At 34.5% G+C, this 23,704-nt stretch overlaps 1 protein-coding gene across 1 annotated transcript in view; it reads right to left on the bottom strand.

Annotated features, from left to right (window-relative positions):
• Window positions 1-23,483, bottom strand: part of LOC127840376 (uncharacterized) — an 81,706-nt gene extending 58,223 nt beyond the window's left edge. Inside the window, exon 1 of the mRNA XM_052368788.1 lies at window positions 23,012-23,483. Within this exon, the coding sequence (XP_052224748.1) occupies window positions 23,012-23,084 (73 nt within the window). The 5' untranslated portion in view covers window positions 23,085-23,483. The remainder of the gene's footprint in view (window positions 1-23,011) is intronic.
• Between the last annotated feature and the right edge of the window lie 221 nt (window positions 23,484-23,704).

Raw genomic sequence — 23,704 nt, 5'->3', positions numbered from 1 at the left:
AAATAGAACAAAGTCAAGCAATTTTGACACCTTATGCTCTAAAACTGATCAAGTCATTTCCTTTTAAATAACCTTAATATGGCAAGTGTAAATGTGAAAAATTGCTTACAAATTCAATATCGTTCACAGCAGCATCCAAAATATCAACGACTTTCTAATTGTCTCAGCTGATTATTTTAACAGTTGTTGATTAATTTCCTTTTTATTTTACTGTTATTGTTAACAAAACATCATGTTTGACGTTGTATACAGTGTCTTTATGTTTTTATAATACGTCCTGCACTTAGTCTCAAGTCCAAAGGGACATTGTATCGAAATCAATACGAATGACGTTTCTTGCACTTTTAACATTTGCCTTAAGCTGTATAATGCAATGATATGAGCCGCGCTCTGTGAAAGTTGAGGCTAATCAGACATGACACTGCCAGCTTGTATGGAATTTGTTCTTGAGCTGTATAATGCAATGATAAGAGCCGCGCTCTGTGAAAGTTGAGGCTTATCAGACATGACACTGCCAGCTTGTATGGAATTTGTTCTTAAGCTGTATAATGCAATGATATGAGCCGCACTCTGTGAAAGTTGAGGCTAATCAGACATGACACTGCCAGCTTGTATGGAATTTGTTCTTAAGCTGTATAATGCAATGATAAGAGCCGCGCTCTGTGAAAGTTGAGGCTAATCAGACATGACACTGCCAGCTTGTATGGAATTGGTTCTTAAGCTGTATAATGCAATAATAAGAGCCGCGCTCAGTGAAATATGAGGCTAATCAGACATGACACTGCCAGCTTGTATGGAATTTGTTCTTAAGCTGTATAATGCAATGATAAGAGCTGCGCTCTGTGAAAGTTGAGGCTAATCAGACATGACACTGCCAGCTTGTATGGAATTTGTTCTTAAGCTGTATAATGCAATGATAAGAGCCGCGCTCTGTGAAAGTTGAGGCTAATCAGACATGACACTGCGAGCTTGTATGGAATTGGTTCTTAAGCTGTATAAAGCGATGATAAGAGCCGCGCTCTGTGAAAGTTGAGGCTTATCAGACATGACACTGCCAGCTTCTATGGAATTTGGTCTTAAGCTGTATAATGCAATGATAAGAGATGTGCTCTGTCAAAGTTGAGGCTAATCAGACATGACACTGCCAGCTTGTATGGAATTTGTTCTTAAGCTGTATAATGCAATGATATGAGCCGCGCTCTGTGAAAGTTGAGGCTAATCAGACATGACACTGCCAGCTTGTACGGAATTTGTTCTTAAGCTGTATAATGCAATGATATGAGCCGCGCTCTGTAAAAGTTGAGGCTAATCAGACATGACACTACCAGCTTGTATGGAATTTGTTCTTAAGCTGTATAATGCAATGATATGAGCCGCGCTCTGTGAAAGTTGAGGCTAATCAGACATGACACTGCCAGCTTGTATGGAATTTGTTCTTAAGCTGTATAATGCAATGATAAGAGCCGCGCTCTGTGAAAGTTGAGGCTAATCAGACATGACACTGCCAGCTTGTATGGAATTTGTTCTTAAGCTGTATAATGCAATGATAAGAGCCGCGCTCTGTGAAAGTTGAGGCTAATCAGACATGACACTGCCAGCTTGTATGGAATTTGTTCTTAAGCTGTATAATGCAATGATAAGAGCCGCGCTCTGTGAAAGTTGAGGCTAATCAGACATGACACTGCCAGCTTGTATGGAATTGGTTCTTAAGCTGTATAAAGCGATGATAAGAGCCGTGCTCTGTGAAAGTTGTGGCTAATCAGACATGACACTGCCAGCTTGTATGGAATTGGTTCTTAAGCTGTATAAAGCGATGATAAGAGCCGCGCTCTGTGAAAGTTGAGGCTAATCAGACATGACACTGCCAGCTTGTATGGAATTTGTTCTTAAGCTGTATAATGCAATGATAAGAGCCGCGCTCTGTGAAAGTTGAGGCTAATCAGACATGACACTGCCAGCTTGTATGGAATTTGTTCTTAAGCTGTATAATGCAATGATAAGAGCCGCGCTCTGTGAAAGTTGAGGCTAATCAGACATGACACTGCCAGCTTGTATGGAATTGGTTCTTAAGCTGTATAATGCAATGATAAGAGATGTGCTCTGTCAAAGTTGAGGCTAATCAGACATGACACTGCCAGCTTGTACGGAATTTGTTCTTAAGCTGTATAATGCAATGATATGAGCCGCGCTCTGTGAAAGTTGAGGCTAATCAGACATGACACTGCCAGCTTGTATGGAATTTGTTCTTAAGCTGTATAATGCAATGATATGAGCCGCGCTCTGTGAAAGTTGAGGCTAATCAGACATGACACTGCCAGCTTGTATGGAATTTGTTCTTAAGCTGTATAATGCAATGATATGAGCCACGCTCTGTGAAAGTTGAGGCTAATCAGACATGACACTGCCAGCTTGTATGGAATTTGTTCTTAAGCTGCATAATGCAATGATTAGAGCCGCGCTCTGTGAAAGTTGAGGCTAATCAGACATGACACTGCCAGCTTGTATGGAATTTGTTCTTAAGCTGTATAATGCAATGATAAGAGTCGCGCTCTGTGAAAGTTGAGGCTAATCAGACATGACACTGCCAGCTTGTATGGAATTTGTTCTTAAGCTGTATAATGCAATGATAAGAGCCGCGCTCTGTGAAATGTGAGGCTAATCAGACATGACACTGCCAGCTTGTATGGAATTTGTTCTTAAGCTGTATAATGCAATGATAAGAGCCGCGCTCTGTGAAAGTTGAGGCTAATCAGACATGACACTGCCAGCTTGTATGGAATTTGTTCTTAAGCTGTATAATGCAATGATAAGAGCCGTGCTCTGTGAAAGTTGTGGCTAATCAGACATGACACTGCCAGCTTGTATGGAACTTGTTCATTTAAAGGAAGTCTCATTTAAAGGATAAGCTAGTCTAGGCTGAAAGTGTCTTCCCTAATAAAACTGCAAAGACTAATCTGGAATGACACTTAACTCACAGGCTAATCTGGAATGACACTGCCAGCTTGTATGGAATTTGTTATTAAGCTGTATAAAGCGATGATAAGAGCCGAGCTCTGTAAAAGTTGAGGCTAATCAGACATGACACTTCCAGCTTGTATGGAATTTGTTCTTAAGCTGTATAATGCAATGATAAGAGCCGAGCTCTGTGAAAATTGAGGCTAATCAGACATGACGCTGCCAGCTTGTATGGAATTTGTTCTTAAGCTGTATTATGCAATGATAAGAGCCGAGCCCTGTGAAAGTTGAGGCTAATCAGACATGACACTGCCAGCTTGTATCGAATTGTTCTTAAGCTGTATAAAGCGATGATAAGAGCCGCGCTCTGTAAAAGTTGAGGCTAATCAGAGATGACACTGCCAGCTTCTATGGAATTTGTTCTTGAGCTGTATAATGCAATGATAAGAGCCGAGCCCTTTGAAAGTTGAGGCTAATCAGACATGACACTGCCAGCTTGTATCGAATTGTTTTTAAGCTGTATAAAGCGATGATAAGAGCCGCGCTCTGTGAAAGTTGAGGCTAATCAGACATGACACTGCCAGCTTGTATGGAATTTGGTCTTAAGCTGCATAATGCAATGATATGAGCCGCGCTCTGTGAAAGTTGAGGCTAATCAGACATGACACTGCCAGTTTGTATGGAATTTGTTCTTAAGCTGCATAATGCAATGATAAGAGCCGCGCTCTGTGAAAGTTGGGGCTAATAAGACATGACACTGCCAACTTGTATGGAATTTGTTCTTAAGCTGCATAATGCAATGATAAGAGCCGCGCTCTGTGAAAGTTGAGACTAATCAGACATGACACTGCCAGCTTGTATCGAATTGTTCTTAAGCTGTATAATGCAATGATAAGAGCCGAGCTCTGTGAAAGTTGAGGCTAATCAGACATGACACTGCCAGCTTGTATGGAATTTGTTCTTAAGCTGTATAATGCAATGATATGAGCCGCACTCTGTGAAAGTTTAAAGGAAGTCTCGTTTAAAGGATAAGCTAGTCTAGGCTGAAAGTGTCGTCCCTACTAAAACTGCGCATGCTCATCTGGAATGACACTTAACTTACAGGCTAATCTGGAACGACACTTAACTCACAGGCTAATCTGGAATGACACTTAACTCACAGGCTAATCTGGAATGGCACTTAACTCACATGCATTAAACTTCGGTTTCTCAAAGCAAAACTCATAGATTTCAGCATTCAGTTCAGCATTCAGTTCTTACCCAGGCATGAGAGCGGCGACAGTGACAGAGAAGTCCCACACACAGGCTGGTAGGATCATGCCAAGCACGGCACCAGTGTTTGGATACTTTTAATACCATCATGGTCACTGTGTTCACCGAAAGAAAGAAATGAGCCTGGTTCTGTGAAACAGGGTTTAATGCATGTGCATAATGTGTCATCCCAGATAAGCCCCTCTGCAGTCTACACAGGCTAATCAGGGACAACACTTTCTGCTTTTATTATATTGTTTGTTTAAAAAAGTCTCTTCTTAGCAAAAATCCAGTTTATGCAGAAAATACTGCTTATGCTTATCTAGGATGACACTTAACGCACATGCATATAACCACCTTTTCACAAAGCAAGGCTCAAATGAACACATAACAAAAGAAAACTACTGTAGATGTTCCTACAGTAAAACTTCTTTAACTCTAGATTGCAACGGGATGGCGAAAAAGCTTAAGTAATCAAAAGTATTTATCGAGGTTTCCTAATCCTAACCAAAAATTAGAAAGATTAGCTAACACGTCAGAGACTAGAATAACTAAACTGTCAGCAACTATCTGAGAAATTATTAAGTAATGGACATGAATATATGTTAAAAAATATACTTTGTTTATGAAAAATAAGCAAAAATACCTATTATTATATGTTTTAATATGTAAACAGATATTTAATTAATTGAACAGAAGTTCAAACACATTAATTGTTAAAGACTTGACCTGGATATCTATTTTTTGACCCCACTTAACCCAGATATAAACATGTCCCTTATATTGTCAAGATAACATTTCTACCAAGAATCAACAAGACTGAGGCATCTAGAGTGTCACATGTACCAGGTTGTTTTAGGTTTGACCTCGTGACCAGTTTATGGAGGAACATAATCAAGATTCAAATATTGTCAAGATAAAAATGTTTACCAAGTTTTATCAAAATTGTGTTATAGATGCAGATTTGAACTCCCCTTGAACATGTCAAGATAAACATCCTTACCAAGTTTATCAAGATTGAGGCAAATGTGACCTGTAAGAATGGAAAAAAGGTTTTTCTAAGATTCTAAGTCCTGTTGACTTAGTTTTGGATGCACATGACCCAGATTTAAACTCAGCCTAGATATTGTCCAAATAAACATGCCAAGTTTTATCGAGATTGGACGATAAATGTGGCTTCATTAGTGGTTAAAGTTGACAAAAACATCACAGGACAAGACACAGGACATAGGGCAATCAAAATATCTAACTTTAAGCACTTTGCTATGGAGAGTTAAAAGTATACTTGAGTTGAGTACACTTTTTACCCATTGCTTTTGTCCTGAAATTGTAGCATTTTTCAAATTGAATCCAAGATCTGAAGTCCAATGGTATCGTCCCATCAAAGCTGTCTAACTAAAATTGCAAAAACTATGTACAGTATTCAATCAACATTTGATTAGACAATCTACAAGACAGCTACATGTACACATATGCTCAACATTATTCACAAACAAGTATGGAGACTTCATACCATGATGACTTCCTGCCAGGAGACTACATACCATTATACTGGAGACATCGTACCACATGTGACTGCATTCACTGAATGACCATATCATGTATATTGGTGGTGCTCTTAGGCAATTAGTACTGTTACTGTCAAGAATTTAACTCATATGCTTTTGATTATAAAGATCTGCACATTTATATCATGATGCCCTTTTTCAATTAACAAAATTTCTTTTCCTTAGAAAATTTCTTGATAGCTGACATGATGGTGGAAATACTGTTTTTATTCTTTGATCAATACAATGAATAATGAAACAATTATGATTGCACGTGTTTTTTTTTGTATTCGTTATTCAATGAACAAAGTTTTAATTGAATACCATCACAACTAGAGCTTTGTCACAGACGTGACGAATACCCCCACATGCCGCATTGACAAAGAATAATTTGCATGTTGTCTTTACAAAAAACAGCGGACACCATGCTCAATGTTTAAAACGCACTAAGTGACCCCGTGACCTGGTTTTTGACCCTGCATGGCCCATGTTCGAACTTGACATACACATCATCTAGATACAACTTCTGACCAAGTGTGGTGGAGATCGGATGAAAATTACTTGAATTAGAAGGCAGACACCATGCTGAGTGTGCAAAACGTACTAAGTAACCCAGTGACCTAGTTTTTTACCCGGCATGACCCATATTCGAACTTGACCTAGACATCATCTAGATACAACTTCTGACCAAGTTTGGTGAAGATCGGATAAAAACTACTTGAATTAGAGAGCGGACACCATGCTCAATGTTTAAAACACACTAAGTGACCCTGTGACCTAGTTTTTGACCTGCCATGACGCATGTTCAAACTTGTCCTAGACATCATCAAGATACAACTTCTGACCAAGTTTGGTGATTCTCCGATGAAAACTACTTGAATTAGATACAGACAACATGCTCAGTTTAAAACGCACTAACTGACCCAGTGACCTAGTTTTTGACCAAGCAAAACCCATGTTCAAACTTGACCTAGACATCATCTAGATACAACTTATGACCAAGTTTGGTGAAGATCGGATGAAAACTACTTGAATTAGAGAGCGGACATGGTCCGACAGACCGACCGACAGACAGACAAGCTCACTCCTAGTCTCCTACAAACCCCACTAAACTTCGGTATAACTAACAGAATTATGCTTGGCTCAAGGAAATAATTCTGCAAATCTTGAAACAAGTCAGTGTTCTTGTATGTAAATTTTCATGTAAATCCCTTCAATACTTTCTTTGTTATACTTTGCATAAGATGTAAGACAGGTGGAAAGATGGACCATTAGATTACTAAATGCCACTTTATTCAGGGAATCTTTAAAATTTGGTCCACTTTGATCTAACAATGAACATGTCTGTGAAATAATTGTGTGATCTAGCCAATGGAAGCTGACTTAAAGAAAAAAATACTGCTTTTTTTAACACTGTCTTTTGACATGTCAACGCCATTTTCCCATATATTCACATGATATAAACAAACTTTTATAAAACTGCTTGTCTGTCGTCAAAATGTCAAACCCATAGTCAATCAAGCAATTAATTGTTTTAACTAGCTGCATCATATATGTTTGGCCTTTTTAACCTTTAGTATGCCCTTGATGGCACATGATTAACCTATGAAACACCTACTCTAAATGGTGAACATTTGCGGTAATTCATTTCTTTAAACATGATGAATGATAATTACCAACACTACAACACATATGCAGACTTCAGCTGTTACATATAATGTCATGTGCCAAATCATACTCATTAATGGTTGTTAAACACCACAAGTGTATTAACTTAAATGTTGATTTATATATTTAAAAAGATTTTATGTTTCTAAGCCTTGTTAGCAATGAATTTTTTAAACATTTCATAGGTTTGAATTAGTTTTACATAAAATTATGCAAATAATGCATTTTATATGACGAGTTCAAAGATTAAAATCTTGTATAATATGAATATGTTATTAATTCAACAAAATATTCACACTATAATTTGTTGTTTTTCAATTGATGTCTTTAACAACTTATGGTGTCACTGCATGCAGTCCCCTGAAACCATTGTCTGTTGTACATGCCAATTTACAGAACAGCCCTTCTGTAATGGTTGGCTTTATTTATGATAGTAACCAAGTTGTTAAAATAGCTGTTGAATGTGTCACTAGTTGAATGCATATACATTGCAATTATGATAAAGTAATACAGTGTCCTAAAAAATGTCAGAAAATTTACATTTATTATGGATTAAAAATTGGATGTCGGAAAAAAATAAGCGTCACCAAAAATAATTACTTAAGCTTAAAATAAGGGTGTCTGAAAATTAAGCGTGTCCCATTACTTAAGAAAAATTAAGGTATTTTTGAATTGCAAGATAAATGACAAATGTACAATCTGTACAAGCTAAGTTTATAGTTTTAGTTTAAAATTTTCAATCTGGTCTGATTCGAAGTTCTTAACCTATTTCAGGATGATGGCAATCAGTAGCAATACGTGTATATTTCTGCAAAAAGTCAGCTCCACCTTATACCAATTTATTAATCGTGTCTTGTTCTGAGAAAACTGGGCTTAATTCATGTGCGTAAAGTGTCGTTCCAGATTAGCCTGTGTAGTCCGCACAGGCTAATCAGGGACGACACTTTCCGCTTTTATGGTATTTGTAGTTTCAAGGAAGTCCCTCCTTACCGAAAATTAAGATAAGGTCGAAAGTGTCATACCTGATTAGCCTGTGCGGACTGCACAGGCTAATCTGGGACCACACTTTACGCACATGCATTATGCCAAGTTTTCTCAGAACACAACTCAATTGTTAATATTGACGTCAATGGTCTATATTTTGACCACATTAAAAATGTATCACTGAAGTTCTTTAATTGTCCAAGAAACACTTCCAAATAATTGTAACGTTTTATTGAATTCCAGAGTATTGTTCTTTTAAAATAAACTCTTTTTGTCCATTGGCTTTCCAATGGACTTAATAACCACAAATCAAAGACTGTCCGTTCGTTAAGTGTAAAAATGCGGTAAAAATGCTCGGATGTAGTAGGGTCTTCGCAGACGAAATAGATAAGATAATTAACATTGAATTTTCTTATTCTTACAATTTTTCACTTAGAAACTTTTTTCAGAGATTTTCTTTTGAGAATTTTTCTAGCACCATTTTAAGTAATTTTTCTAAGACCATTTTTAGCAAAAATATGTTCTTAGAAAATAAAACAAATATTGTTCATAAAACAATTCTATTATTGGCAGCTTTTAACATTCACTATACAGAGGGTCTAATCATGTGATAGTCAAGATGGTGACGTCTATGCCAAGGTAGGTTTTTCGCAGTTTTATACCGTTTATTACATGTATTAATTAGTCAAATGCCGCTCACTTTCCAGTTCCACTTGTTTCATAAATGCCATCATTACAATAAATATGTTCCTAACATTTTTTCATTTTTTTTTGCATACTCAGTTATGTGCGTTTTTTTACAAAGTGAATCTCATTGTATTAGATTTTGAGATAACATACTTTTTCAATGAAATTTATTAATAGGGTACGTTACTTTAAATAGATTTAACAGAAAATAATTGTCTTGTTTCTTGCAGAAGACTGTCGAGTTTTCTTCAAGGCTGTAATATTGCAAAACTGTGTGACCGAAAAAATTTACCTTGCCATATAGGGCGTTAAGAGAGGGGTTCAAATTACAAACTATTGTACATTCCAGTATTATTTGAAATTATTTAAATAATTTGAATAAGGATTAAAAACTGAAGAACATGTGCTCAAAATATAGTGTGCATGTAATAGTTTGCGTTTGTAATGAAGTCGGTAAATATAACACCAACACAACAATGAATTGTTCCTTTCTTATTAAATGAAAATGAAGCAATCATAACAGTATCATGAATAGTTACAAAACAAGGGCTGTTTGTAAAACATGATTGCCCCCCATATGGGCTGTCAGTTGTAGGGTCATCTGCCAGTCATTATCAATGTACCTATGAAATTTCATTATCCTAGGCCTAATTATTCTAAAGTTATCATCAGGAAACCATTTAACTGTTTCGAGTCACTGTGACCTTGACCTTTGACCTAGTGACCTGAAAATCAATAGGGGTCATCTGCAAGTCATGATCAATGAACCTATGAATTGTCATGATCCTAGGCTGAAGCATTCTTGAGTTATTATCTAGAAATCAATTTACTATTTCGAGTCACTGTGACCTTGACCTTTGACCTAGTGACCTGAAAATCAATAGGGGTCATCTAAGAGTCATGATCAATGTACCTATGAAGTTTCATGATCCTAGGAGTAAGCGTTCTTGAGTTATCATCCGAATACCATTTTACTGGTTTGAGTCACCGTGACCTTGACCTTTGACCTAGTGACCTGAAAATCAATAGGGGTCATCTGCGAGTCATGATCAATGTACCTATGAAGTTTCATGATCCTAGAAGTAAGCTTTCTTGAGTTATCAACCGGAAACAATTTTAGTGGTTCGAATCACCGTGACCTTTGACCTAGTGACCTGAAAATCAATAGGGGTCATCTGCGATTCATGATCAATGTACCTATGAAGTTTCATGATCCTAGGCGTAAGCGTTCTTGAGTTTTCATCCAGAAACCATTTTACTAGTTCGAGTCACCGTGACCTTGACCTTTGACCTAGTGACCTCAAAATCAATAGGGGTCATATGCGAGTCATGATCACTGTACCTATCAAGTTTCATGATCCTAGGCGTAAGCGTTCTTGAGTTATCATCTGGAAACCATCTGGTGGACGAACCGACCAACGGACCGACGGACATGAGCAAAACAATTTACCCCCTCTTTTTCGAAGGGAGGCATAATAAATAATTGACCATAGCTTCACAATAAAAAGTTTGTTAAGTCTCATAAATTGTAATGATGTAATGATAACATTAATTTAAACAAGAGCATAAATAAACGTCTAGCAAATCAGAAATTACATTAATATCCGGGCATTTACTTGCTTGCAAAATACCAACCTTCCTTGATACATATTTCTGATTTTCCGATGATATAGAATGGATTGAAATATTTCACCACTTCTTGTTTGATTTATGTGTACTTATTCTATAAAACAAGAGGGACATGATGGCCCTGAATCGCTCACCTGACTAGCCTTGCTACATCAACTTAAATTCTATCAGACCCATATACAATCCCAAGCCAGATTTCATTAATTAATACATTCTGACAAAATTTCATTAAGACATGATGAAAACTGTTACCTCTTTCATCTACACAAGGTTTTACTAGAATTTGCCCGGTGACCTAATTTTTGACCCCAGATGACCCATATACGATCCAAAATCAGATATTATGAGAATAAACATTCTGACCAAATTTCATTAACAACTGATGAAAAGTGTGACCTCTATTGTCTACACAAGGTTTTTCTATTATTTGACCTAGTGATCTAGATTTTGACCCCAGATGACCCAAATACAATCCCAACCCAGATTTCATCAAGATATCATTCTGACCAAATTTCATAAAGATTGGATGAAAACTGTGACCTCTATTGCCTACACAAGGTCTTTCTATTATTTGACCTAGTGATCTAGATTTTTTTATTTTTATTTTTATTTTTTTTTTTTTAACATCCCTCCGCCTATGGCGGGGGATAATAAACTTTATTCACCTCCATACATTACACAGTGTATCATTAGTTTTCATGTTATTCTGTTAGTATATAATATAGTTGTTTAACAATTCAAATGAATAATATAATAGAGGTAAATAAAATCCATGCATTCCATTATATAGACACAATCCTACAGTTCACACATACACAGACACATACATGCGATGTTATGAAACAAAAAAGACAATTGTTTGGACTTCAGAAAAACATAAGCTTTAATCAAACGTTTTGACTTCAGACAATTAAAAACATTAATCAAACGACCATGGTATTAAATATTTTAAGTAAACAACACAATTTACAATAACACTGTTCTATTGATCTACAAAAAGTTTTACAATTGACCAGTTAAGTAGTTTCTTTTCTTTACATTTAGTATTAGATTGAATCTCCCATGCTACGCAAAGATAATTATTCAGCCCCCTTATTGAAGGTAATAGACCCTTTCTCTGGCATACAAATATATACTTTTTAATTTCAAGAATAAGAATATTAATATCAGTCATGTTAATACTTGTACAACCAAATAACATTGTTTGACATGAAATATCAGTACATTTTTGCACATTATGGGATCTTAAAAAATCTACAACATAATTAACAATTCTCTTTGTGAAAATGCAGTCCCAGAATATATGTAATAGGGTTTCTTCATTTTCTTTACAGAAAGAACATAAATTGTCATGAACAATGTTCATTTTAAATAACAAAGATTTGGTTCCTAGGATTCTGTGAACAATTCTTGTCTGGAACCACTGAGAGTAAGTGTCTTTAGATATAATAAAAACAAGTGCATGCACTTTTGTCCATTCAACGTTATTAAAAAGTGTATTCCATTTTAAATGGCAAGTGGGTATATCTGTATTATAGCTAAAACATTTATAGACAAGTTTGTTTTGATTATATCCAAATACAATGTTATTCAAGTAAAATGATATAAATGCACATTGTATATTTGGCTTTTTAATAGATGGAAGTCCTGATAGCCTGATAAATGCATTCACAGTTCTAATTAAACCTTCATAAAAAAGAAAGTTAACTTTAACGCCAATGAGAGTTTCTAATACAGATTGTTTTAAAAATTCTCCAGAAGTGCACATTATATCTCTTACATATCTAATTCCCCTATCATACATTTTTTTGTTATATATAATATTCCCACCTATCTTAAAATTGTGGTTATAAAATAACGGCATATCTAGGATATCTTCACACTTACTGACATTTTGTTTATTAATATACTCAATGTAACATGTAAGGACATCTCTCCAAAAACAATTTTTTAAACTTATCATAATTTTTTCTATGTATTTTTTTCCTAAATTAAACATTTTCTTCACATCAAACATAGAATATACAAGTTGGAAACATTTTCCATTACTTGATACAATTTTCCTTAACCATGTCATTTTCATAGTTTTTTCAAAAGCATATATATCAGTCATGGCAACTCCTCCATCATCATATGATTTAATAGCAATAGTTTGTTTGATTTTTGCTGGTCCATCCCATATAAAATTGGAAAAAAGGCTATTTATTTGTTTTAAAACTTTTTCTCCTGGGCTAGGAAGAGCTACAAACAGGTGTGTAAAAAGGGGAAGTAGTAGTGATTTAACAACTGTTATCTTTCCTAGGGGTGTTAAATTTCTTCTTTTCCAAAAATTTATGATATTGTGCAGCTTTTCCAGTTTACTCGTGAAGTTTATTTCTATTATTTTCTTTAAATCAACATCAAATAATATTCCTAAAACTTTAAAGTTTGTTGTGCCCCAGACTAGTTTATATTTAGTTTTTATTGATTGTATGCTAAACTTTTTGGAGCCAATCCATATAAGGTTTGTTTTGTCATAATTGATTTTCAATCCAGAACATAAGGCAAAGTTATTTAAAAGATCGAGGGTAGCATTAAGGGAAACATCTGTGCCATCCAGAAAGAGAGATGTATCATCAGCAAACTGAGAAATTTTATATTCAATATTTTCTATCACTATTCCTTTAATTTCATTACAATTTCTTATTTTAATTGCCAAAATTTCAGCACACAGAATGAAGATATAGGAACTTATTGGATCTCCTTGTCTGCAACCTCTTTGAATTGTTATAAATTCTGACAAAAACCCATTGATTTGAATTGCCGTCAAGGTATTATGTAGGAAAAGTGAAATCCATTTTTTCAATGTTGTACCAAAATTAAAATAATCTAATGTTTTTTCTATAAAATCAAATTCAAGGGTATCGAACGCCTTTTCAAAGTCGATGGTCATCAAGAGTCCAGGGATATTGTTATCTTCTGTATATTGCATAATGTCATATAAAAGTCTGGTATTCTCACCAATATATCTGCCTTTAATAAATCCTGTGTGATCTAGATTTTGACCCCAGATGACCCAAATACAGTCTAAACCCAGTTTGCATCAAGATAAACATTCTGACCAAATTTCATAAAGATCTGATGAAAACTGTGGTCTCTAGAAGACTGATGTCGCAGGAATTCGCGGCACCGACACAGATGATATTTCAGTGTAAATTATTATATAAAAATTATTTATTGAGATATCTTCATAAAACTTGGTATGCATATGTTAAATGACATGTTCTTTTCATTTTTAAGGTCCATTTTTCTCTATCTGCAAGTGCAAACATTTTTTTCCTATAAAAACCATGATGTCATTATTCGTTTTTTTAAAGTTAATAACTGTATGTCGCATTACTTTGATGGCATTCCCAAACTGCTTTTGTCTATTTAAATTTTTACATAAAATTTAACATATAAAACATGTCAATATAAGTAAAATCATTAAAAAAACAAACATGTGGTTGAACAGAATACATTTATTGCCAATACACACAAATAGACACAATACTTTGAGTACAAAATTGTAAAAATGTCCCTTAATAGTTTACATACAGGATGATTATCTATTATAATGAAAATAATGCGTTTTCCTTATATAACAGAATAAATTCACAAACAAATATATATAAACATTAATAAAACTAAAATATAATTATATACAATTATTGAATATAAAAATCCTTTCACTTTCATCTTTCTTCACCAGCATTTTTCACCCTGTATTTCAGTGTACTGTCATTTGCATCAGATGTATTCCATCAGTACTGTTATTGGAAGAATGTCTTTGTTAACATAAGCTTTTAACTCAATAACAAGTCTGTTGGTCAGTTTTTCTGCCTTTATGGGCTGAATAGTCATTCAATACTTGCAAAGTTAAGCCAATTTGTTGGCAGTAAGGGCCTGGGAAGTTTCCGGAGTCCATCTTCATATCCTCACTTCAGACCAGACCATGGAAGTTTTGTGGGATTACAATACACCTGAAACATAATTAAGACACACATTGCAATAAAATAACATGAACAGCCTGCCATAAAAAAAATTGTGCACAATTGAGAAATAATGAGAACCAAATGTCTAAAGTAGTAAAGACCTAAATACTGTCCTCTGCACATTTAATACTGTACATATATATTGAAACAACTTAATCATTAAAATCCTTAATACTTATATAACATGTATATTATTATTTGTTTCGTGCAAAATCAATCAGTTTACTAAAACTAATTGGTACATTATGGTTTAAAATCGCTGGTCGAAATGATGCGAATCCGAAATTATATACAGTACTGTTTACATAATTTGTTAAGAATTTTAATGTCCTTACACACAGAAAATAACTTATAAGTGTCAGAAAACACAGAAATATATTAGATGAATTGATTAACACCCACTGTAGTGTTTTTCTTTTGCTTAATACGGCTTTATTCTGTGAATATTTCGTTAATTTTTCGCTAATTGAAGGAAATTCAAAATGGCGGCTTTGTCGCCGAAGTTTTTGGGATTTTCCGAACCACTGAACTTAAAACAAAAATGTGTTGGGGTAAACGTGAACCGATTTGGTCATGAAATATATCAAATTAAAGCTTAGAGTATGTACTATTAAACGATATAACTTCTATTGATACATACCGATTAAGTTTCCGACAAATTCACGCAGACTTTGGTCCATTCTAACACAATTGTTTACAAGCCGATTTTAATGGAAGTTGCATCATCATGAAGGGGAATACCTCCTCTGATTGGTTAATTTCACTTCATAAATATTCATAAGGATTTACCTCACCGCAAAATATGTGGAAATTACCCACCGTCACCGAACCGTGTCCGCCATACTGCACTCTACCGCGGACGTGTGAAAATACCGATAATCCGTATTGTTCAATAATTAAGCAACGATTAATAACACTTATTCTTTATGGATTTTCATGAAATAAAAACCATAATAAAGAAAATTTTATTCTCTTTTATCTGATATATAAATATATTATTAAACACTTAGTGAAAACAATTATTTATGCTGTTAAAGGTTTTTCTATTATTTGACCTAGTGACCTAGTTTTTGACACCAGATAACCCAATTACAATTCCAACCCAGATTTCATCAAGACATACATTCTGACCAAATTTCATAAAGATTGGATGAAAACTGTGACCTCTATTGTCTACACAAGGTTTTTATGTGATTTGATCTAGTGACCTAGTTTTTGACCCCAGATGACCCAAATACAATCCCAACCCAGATTTTATCAAGATAAACATTCTGACCAAATTTCATAAAGATTGGATGAAAACTGTGACCTCTACTGTCTACACAAACAAATTGTTGAGGGACACACGCACAACGGACGCCGGACATCACACGGTCACATAGGCTCACAATGTCACTTTGTGACAGGTGAGCTAAAAAATAACTCTTTTTGATAGCCTTTTAGATTTTCATTCAGTCAACTGTTCCTTTAACATTTACTTCAGTAGAAACTTCCCTGTAACTTACCAATTGACTTTCAATGCCATCTGCACTCTCGTTATTATAATGACTCCAATGTACTACAAAAGGTTCTCATATAAAAATGGCACAACTACCAAATACCTGCACTTCAAAAGCACTCACACACAAATGTCACACATATCAAATACCATTACTTTAATTATTTTTAAAGGATTAATAACAAAAATATTCTCATACAAAAAATGTCAAAATTAAATACCATATATCTGCTCTTCAAAAGCACTCACACAAAAATGTCACACATATCACATACCATTACTTTCAATTTCTAAAGGATTAATGACAAAACAAATTATCTGCCAAAAAATTAAAAAAATAATGGACAAAGAAGATTTTTGGTCAGATCATTTTACAATCGAATATATATAAATCAAAATAATTACTAAACATGCATTACCACATATTAATTTTACAGCGTTTTTCTTCTGAATAAAGTTGGTAAAGTTGCAAATCTTTTTTTTGCAAACATAACTTCATGTTTAATTTTGCAAACTGAAAGGATAGTCTATGACACACAAGGCAGTTTAATTTCTATATAACCAATCATAAGCAGGTATCAAATGGATACATACAATTAATTAAATTAAAGGTCAATGACAATTAAAGATTAATCCTGAGAATAAAAAGATTAAATTTTACACCAACCATCTTTTCAGAGGGGGCTATGCCACTGGTAAGGTACAGCTGTAGGCAAAGGCAAATATTTATATGTTTGGCTTTATATAAAGCAAGACTAAAGTACTGATCAGCATCAACCTTGTAGATATTTACCATACATGCTTGATTTGTACAATCTGTAGAGAATGGAAACAACTCACTTGCAAAGTTTCATTAATTGTTTATAACAATAGATAAACTGAATGTACATGTTTTACCTACATAGATATAAACATCTATGAAAAAAAATTGCCACTCAAAAAAAATGAAATAACATTTATAAACATGTCAATATCAATGTGTTTTTTACTGGAAGAGCTATTGCAATTCAAACACATTTATTTTATCGTATTCATATTGCCCCACAATGATCTGGTGAGTGTTGGTGTTTTAGCAGACAGATACTGGACTGCTCACTCCATCGTTGTTTGATATTAGAGTTGCCAGTCTCTTACTCCCCTCACGATGCACTTGTATGACAGTATTGGAGCTGCATCCACACACCAGTTCTTGTCCAGAAGGCGTAACATAAACACCCCATGGGTGTTTTAGTTCAGGGTCCGTGAAGGTGGATATCTGGGTGCCATCTGTAGCAAGAGTGATGAGTTTGCGTTGCGGATTATTGGTGACATAGATCCTGTCCCCAGAAGGACTCATTGCACATCTGTACGCTGCATAGCATGGAACAAGTAGATCAGGATTATAATATATGCATTAACTCTTTTCTTCCTTTCTTAATTTTTTCTACTTGATTTTAATTACAATGATGTTCATTAGTGTTTAAAAATATCAAATATCAACAAAAAAGATTATCCTTTAATTTTTATTTTTCAATCTGTTTACCTGTAAAAGAGCCACTTGCATCCTCGTACAGCTTTTTCACAAGTGATCCAGTAAGGGTGTAGTGGTACAGGGCAGTGCCAGAGGTAATAAACAATGCTCCCTGGTGGTGGCCAATACATAAAGCTGCATGCTGTAACTGAAATTTCCTCCCATTCACCAGTTGCCCATTGCTCACAGAGATAAACTGCACAGCACCAGCAACAATTACAGCCACCTCACTGGATGTGATTTGGCAAATACTAATTGGGTTGCCAGTAACATCACAGTGGCTGGCCACATTGTAATGCTGGTCCAACAACTTCACTTTGTAATTAAAATGATCGATAACAATGACCTGGTCACTAGGCAGGCAGCAAATACCATTGATCTGGTAAGTCTGCTTTGTGTCACTTGACATTCTCACACTATACTCAGATTTGCTCTTCACAGTCAAGATCTGGTTGGGACTTATCTTGAGCGTTAGAGACTGCTTGCTCTCTACAAACTTCCCAAGACTTGTCTGTTGAGACAGATATTTCTCAATATCGATGTTTGACCTAAACATTATTGAACTCTGCATCTTCACTGGGTTCTCCTTCAGATATGAGTCAGACTCTTGTATTTTGTATAGACATTTTCTGCTGGCTAGGAACTCAAGTTCATTCTTGCTCTTATCACAAAGGCCCTCTACAGCTTCACTGAGTTGTTTAAGTTCATCCTTCAGTCTGTTGCAGTTGTCAACATCTTTCTTGAGAGCAGCTTGCAGTGTGGTCCTAAGTTCATTGAGTTCTGCCAAGGTTGTATTTTCTAGTGCATCCAAAGCAGCATTCAATTTCTTTCGCTGGTTTCGGATTTCTTGCAGCTTTTCACTATATGATACCTCAATTGACTTAATGCTGACATCTGGAGAACTCTTAAACTTATTAAGTTCATCAAGAATAGTTTGAAGATTGCTTGACAACTGTTGCATATCCACCGACATCTTGTTGACTGACTCAGAAAATAGCTTGACATTTGTACACTGTCTGAAACAGCAATATAAATCATAATTACCACATGTATCATTCCAATACATTTAATAAACATGAAATATCTTCATGAAACAAGAGCTTGTCACAGTAGTGCCAAATTCCCGCCGAAATGTGTTTGCTTGTATGGCAACATTTGTTACAGAGAGTAGAATAATATTTGTAAAACATGGCACCTGGGTCATCTATTTATATTTCAAGAATCAATTAATTATATAGTGTTGGAATTATGATGTTGAGAATTAAATATATGAACATGAAAGAAAGGGAGGTAATTAAAAAAGAAAACTATAAAAAGTTACTGTTCTTGATCACTGTATTTTTCCTTAAACTCATCTATTCATTTTACAGTAATACTTCAGTGTATAAATTAAAATATTATTGTAAAATTAGATAAAGGGAGATATTAAAATTGAAAAGCTAAAATATATGCTATGAAATTAAATTAAAGATTATTATAAATTATAAATAAATACAAATTTTAAAAAAATGAATAAAGGGAGATAATTCAAAACCTACGGCAAAAAGAGTTATGGTTCTCAGTCACTGCACTTCTCCTTCTTGCCATCTGTTTATATTTAAAGTTTCAAGTAAGTCCCTTCAGTAAATTTAGAGTTATGCTCCGGACAAAAATTTACTTCGAAATTATATAAAAGGGGAGATAATTAAAAAAACTAAGGTAGACAGAGTTATGGTTCTTAGTCAATGCACTTCTCCTACTTGCCATCTGTTTATATTTAAAGTTTCAAGTAAATCCCTTCAGTAGATTTAGAGTTATGCTCAGGACAAAAAATTACTTAGAAATTATATAAAAAGGGAGATAATTAAAAAACTAAGGTAGATAGAGATATGGTTCTTATGGTCACTGCACTTCTTCTAGTTTCCATCTATTTATATTTTAAGTTTCAAGTAAATCCCTTCAGTAGATTTGGAGCTATGCTATGGACAAAAATTTACTATGAAATTATATAAAAGGGTTGATAATTCAAAAACTAAGGAAGATAGAGTTATGGTTCTTGGTCACTGCACTTCTCCTACTCGCCATCTGTTTATATTTCAAGTTTCAAGTTAATCCCTTCAGTAGATTTGGAGTAATGCTCCGGACAAATTTTCGGACAGAAAGACGGACGCACAGATGCACAGGGCCAATTACTATATCCCCTCCGAATTTTTTTTCGGCGGAATAATAAAACATATAACAACAATTATAATCAAAACAAAACATGTATTTACAACTTATAGTTTAAATTAAAAACTTTGCTTTGATAGTGTCATGGACGGTTTGAGTCAGTCACCTGATATAAAACCTGTGGAGACAAATTTCAGCACACTACCCCAAAGCAAAAGTAATTTAGTGAACACACTATTTTTTTCATTTAAGTAACAGTAACTTTCATCCAACTAGCTAGAAATAAAATACCCAGCTCTTTCCGCATGTAAACTACCTTCACACAAACTCACAGCAAAATACATCAATCAAAACTTAAGTCTTAAAGGATTTTCGTTTTTATATTTCAAGTAACAGTGACCTTGACCCTACTAGTTCTAATTGCAATCTAACACTGGATCAGCATGTACGCTTCATACGCACACAAATTTTTTCATAGTAACTTAATTATTGAAAAGAAATTTATAATTGATTCATAGCAACTGTGACCCAACTGGCCCCAAACACATGGTCTCCATTAGAGCTGCAACAATTCACCAAAAGCTCGATTCGATTCGATTTCGATTTCAGACACTCCGATACCGATTTTTTCGATTCGATTCATCTTCAAACCTAGTTTTATCATATATCACTATTATGCCTCAAAATTAACAATTTTGTTCAAATGTGATTTCAATAAAACACATAAAAAATAATAGCAAATTAGGACTCAATTTTAATATAAAAACTTCTGACTAGAAGATAGTGTTGATTAGACAATAATATAAAAAATAAATAAATAATCATAAGAACGTATCTGGAATCAGTTGAATGGTAGTATTTTCTCTATTATACTTTTACCCAAAACCGCATAAGCATGTCTACCATTGTGCCATGACAGCATCACCTGTTACCTGTAGGACAAATCACATTCTCTAATAAACTTAACAAAACACCAACAGAAATAGTACTACTTTTCTGGCTGGCGACTTGAGTAGTTGCACTTGTGCGACCTCTAAGACTTGCTCAATCAACGTTATGTTTGCGTTTGACATATTGCATTAGATAAGTGGTTGAGCCGGACATAGCGTGCGCCACATCCGTAAAGCACAGTTTACACTTTTCTTTATCGGTAGGGCTACCATCCCAAAACCCAAAATACTGCCACACTTTTGATTTTTAGCTTTTAAGGCGCATCTGATAATTTCAATATGTCGGCAACAACTTGTTCAGCCATTTTAACGCTTTTTCCGAAAGTAGACCGTAACGGGCTTATTGATTGAATGACTAAAGTAATAAGCAACCAATCGCGCGCGTCGTAATTACAAGTAAAGATTAAACCTACACCTTCCTGTATCAATAGTCAGAATACAGCGCGCTTTACGTATATATGTATACATATATGTATTTATGTTAAAGAATCGAATCGAATTTGGTAGGTTTAGTATCGTAATCGAATCGAAGCATTTCGAATCGATTTTCGATGAATTGGTTGAATTGTTGCAGCTCTAGTCTCCATGCAGGCTTGATATATCCAAAGTTTCATCAAGGTTAGTCAATGCAAACTTAAGTTATTAATTAGAGAATACACTTTTAACTAACTTTTAAAAGTACAAAAGGGGCATTAGTCTACTACATTGCAGGTCAGAGTGTTGGCACCTGGTCAGTGACCACTAAGACACATATTGATATTTAATTGAATATCTTTAGTGAAGCTTTTGCAAACAAACATTAACATTAATTGTCAAGCATAATAACAAGTAGTTTTATCTTACAAGTGAACCTTAACCTGACTTTTACAGGTACAACAGATGGTATCATCTAGCTTAAAAAGCTAGAATGAAGTTTAACTTGTTGGGCAAAGAACGTCATAAAGGCCCTGAAAATTTATGTTCATTTTTATTTATATATCTGCAGTAGATATACAGATATGGAGTTGTTGCATGTAAATGTTAATCTGAATTGTATAAGTACAAAAGGGGCATAATTCTGCAAAACTGCAGGTTAGAGTTATAAAACTTGTTCAGCAACATCACATAATGACCATGAAGACATGTGTGAAGTTTCAATAGAATACTACTTGTAGTAGAAACAATAATATGCAGATGTTGCACGTTTATCTTAACCCATTTCCTAAGAACAAAAATGGGCATAATTTTGCTAAATTTCACGTTATGGAACTGGTTGAGTGACCTCACGCAATGACCCCAAATATGCGCAAAGTTTCAATAAAATACCTCTTATAGAAACCATGATATGAGGAAGTTGCACATTTACCTTAACAAGAGCATTATGCAGATGCTGACAACACTAACATTGTAGGAGTGGGATAGCTCAGAATATTCAGTGAATTGTCAAGCTAAAATTCCACATAAATTACACATTTAAAACTTTTATAAACAAGATTTTGACAGTAATGGTGACCAGTACGGTCATCTACCTATGAAAACCTTTATTGATTAACGATTGGGCATAACAATTCGATTTGTAATCTAGACTGCCGTTAAACATTACAACCATTAACAATTTTAGATTGTTTAGAGTAACTGTTAAAATGCATAAATTGACTATGAAGTGCAGCTGAAGAATGAACATTAAGACAGTTATTTAAATGATTGAAATGAAAGCAGAAACTTTCTATGACCTCATTTACGTACAATAAATAGACACATCACAAATTGCACTACACTTTGGAAAAACCCACAAATACAAACATACAAACAAGGCTGTCCAACCCATCTTATGCACCAATAGTCGATTCAATCTAATTATTTTGAAAGGATTTGAAATGGACCAGCTTTTTTTGTAACGTCTGAGATTTGTAAATGACTGTGAGTAACTCACCTGTGAATCAGTAAAACACAATTCGTGCAACACAGCTGACTGTGGTCCTCGCAAAACATCTCCAGTTTCTTGTCCTTGTAAACATCACATTTCAGTAGCAAATCCTCGATATTCTTTGTTAGAGGCCATTTATTTGTCTCTTCTCTTCCATATTTGGAATGATTTGTATAAAATGGGTCATGTTGACAAAAGCATTTTCGGCAGAAAAACTTCATACACGTTTCACAAAAGTAATCAGCACTTTCTTCAATATTTTTACCTTCGCAGGCGAAACAAACATAGTCCTTAACTAAATCTGAACTGCTATGAACTGAGCCCACAGAAGTTGCCATCTTGCTATAGATATTGTGATGTGGTCTTTGATCGATAAGCTACTTATTTAATACAATTATAATCTGAATATGAGTAATTATAAGAAAAGACAAAGCTTTCAGTTAGTAAATTAAAAACTATCCTAAACTTCATCCTTGCAAAAGCTGAATTATTATGGCTGTTTACGCCCACAATCCTATTTAAATTACACTAAAGTACAAAGTATTTAGTCAAGTAAAATACCCACATGTATATACTAGTTGGCTAAATGTTTCACTGATAAACTGATAACACAGGGACAAACCATTTTCTGAAAATAGGGTGAAACGTAATATTCAGATATCAAGCATGCTTCTAAAATTGGTCGATAAAACCTGTCTCAATAATTAAGTAAATTCACACCATGGAGTTTTGTCTATGCTTTTCTAAAACACATTGAATACTCATCTGTACTTCAGATTTTAAAAACAATATAAGTAATTATGGGTTCTACATTAAATTTCAATTCAATATTTTGAAGAACATAAATAAAACAAGAGATTGCCAAGCAATGTGGTCCCCTACCGGTGTAAATCCACCATTGTCAGTATTTTTATAAAAAAAAATTATTTGTTGCCATAGCAACCAGAATTTTTGACGT

This window comes from Dreissena polymorpha, chromosome 8 (assembly GCF_020536995.1).
Source record: "Dreissena polymorpha isolate Duluth1 chromosome 8, UMN_Dpol_1.0, whole genome shotgun sequence".
In the NCBI taxonomy this organism is placed as follows: Eukaryota; Metazoa; Mollusca; class Bivalvia; order Myida; family Dreissenidae; genus Dreissena; species Dreissena polymorpha.
The sequence above is the reverse complement of the archived record's forward strand: the minus strand, read 5'-3'. Positions and strand labels throughout refer to the sequence as shown.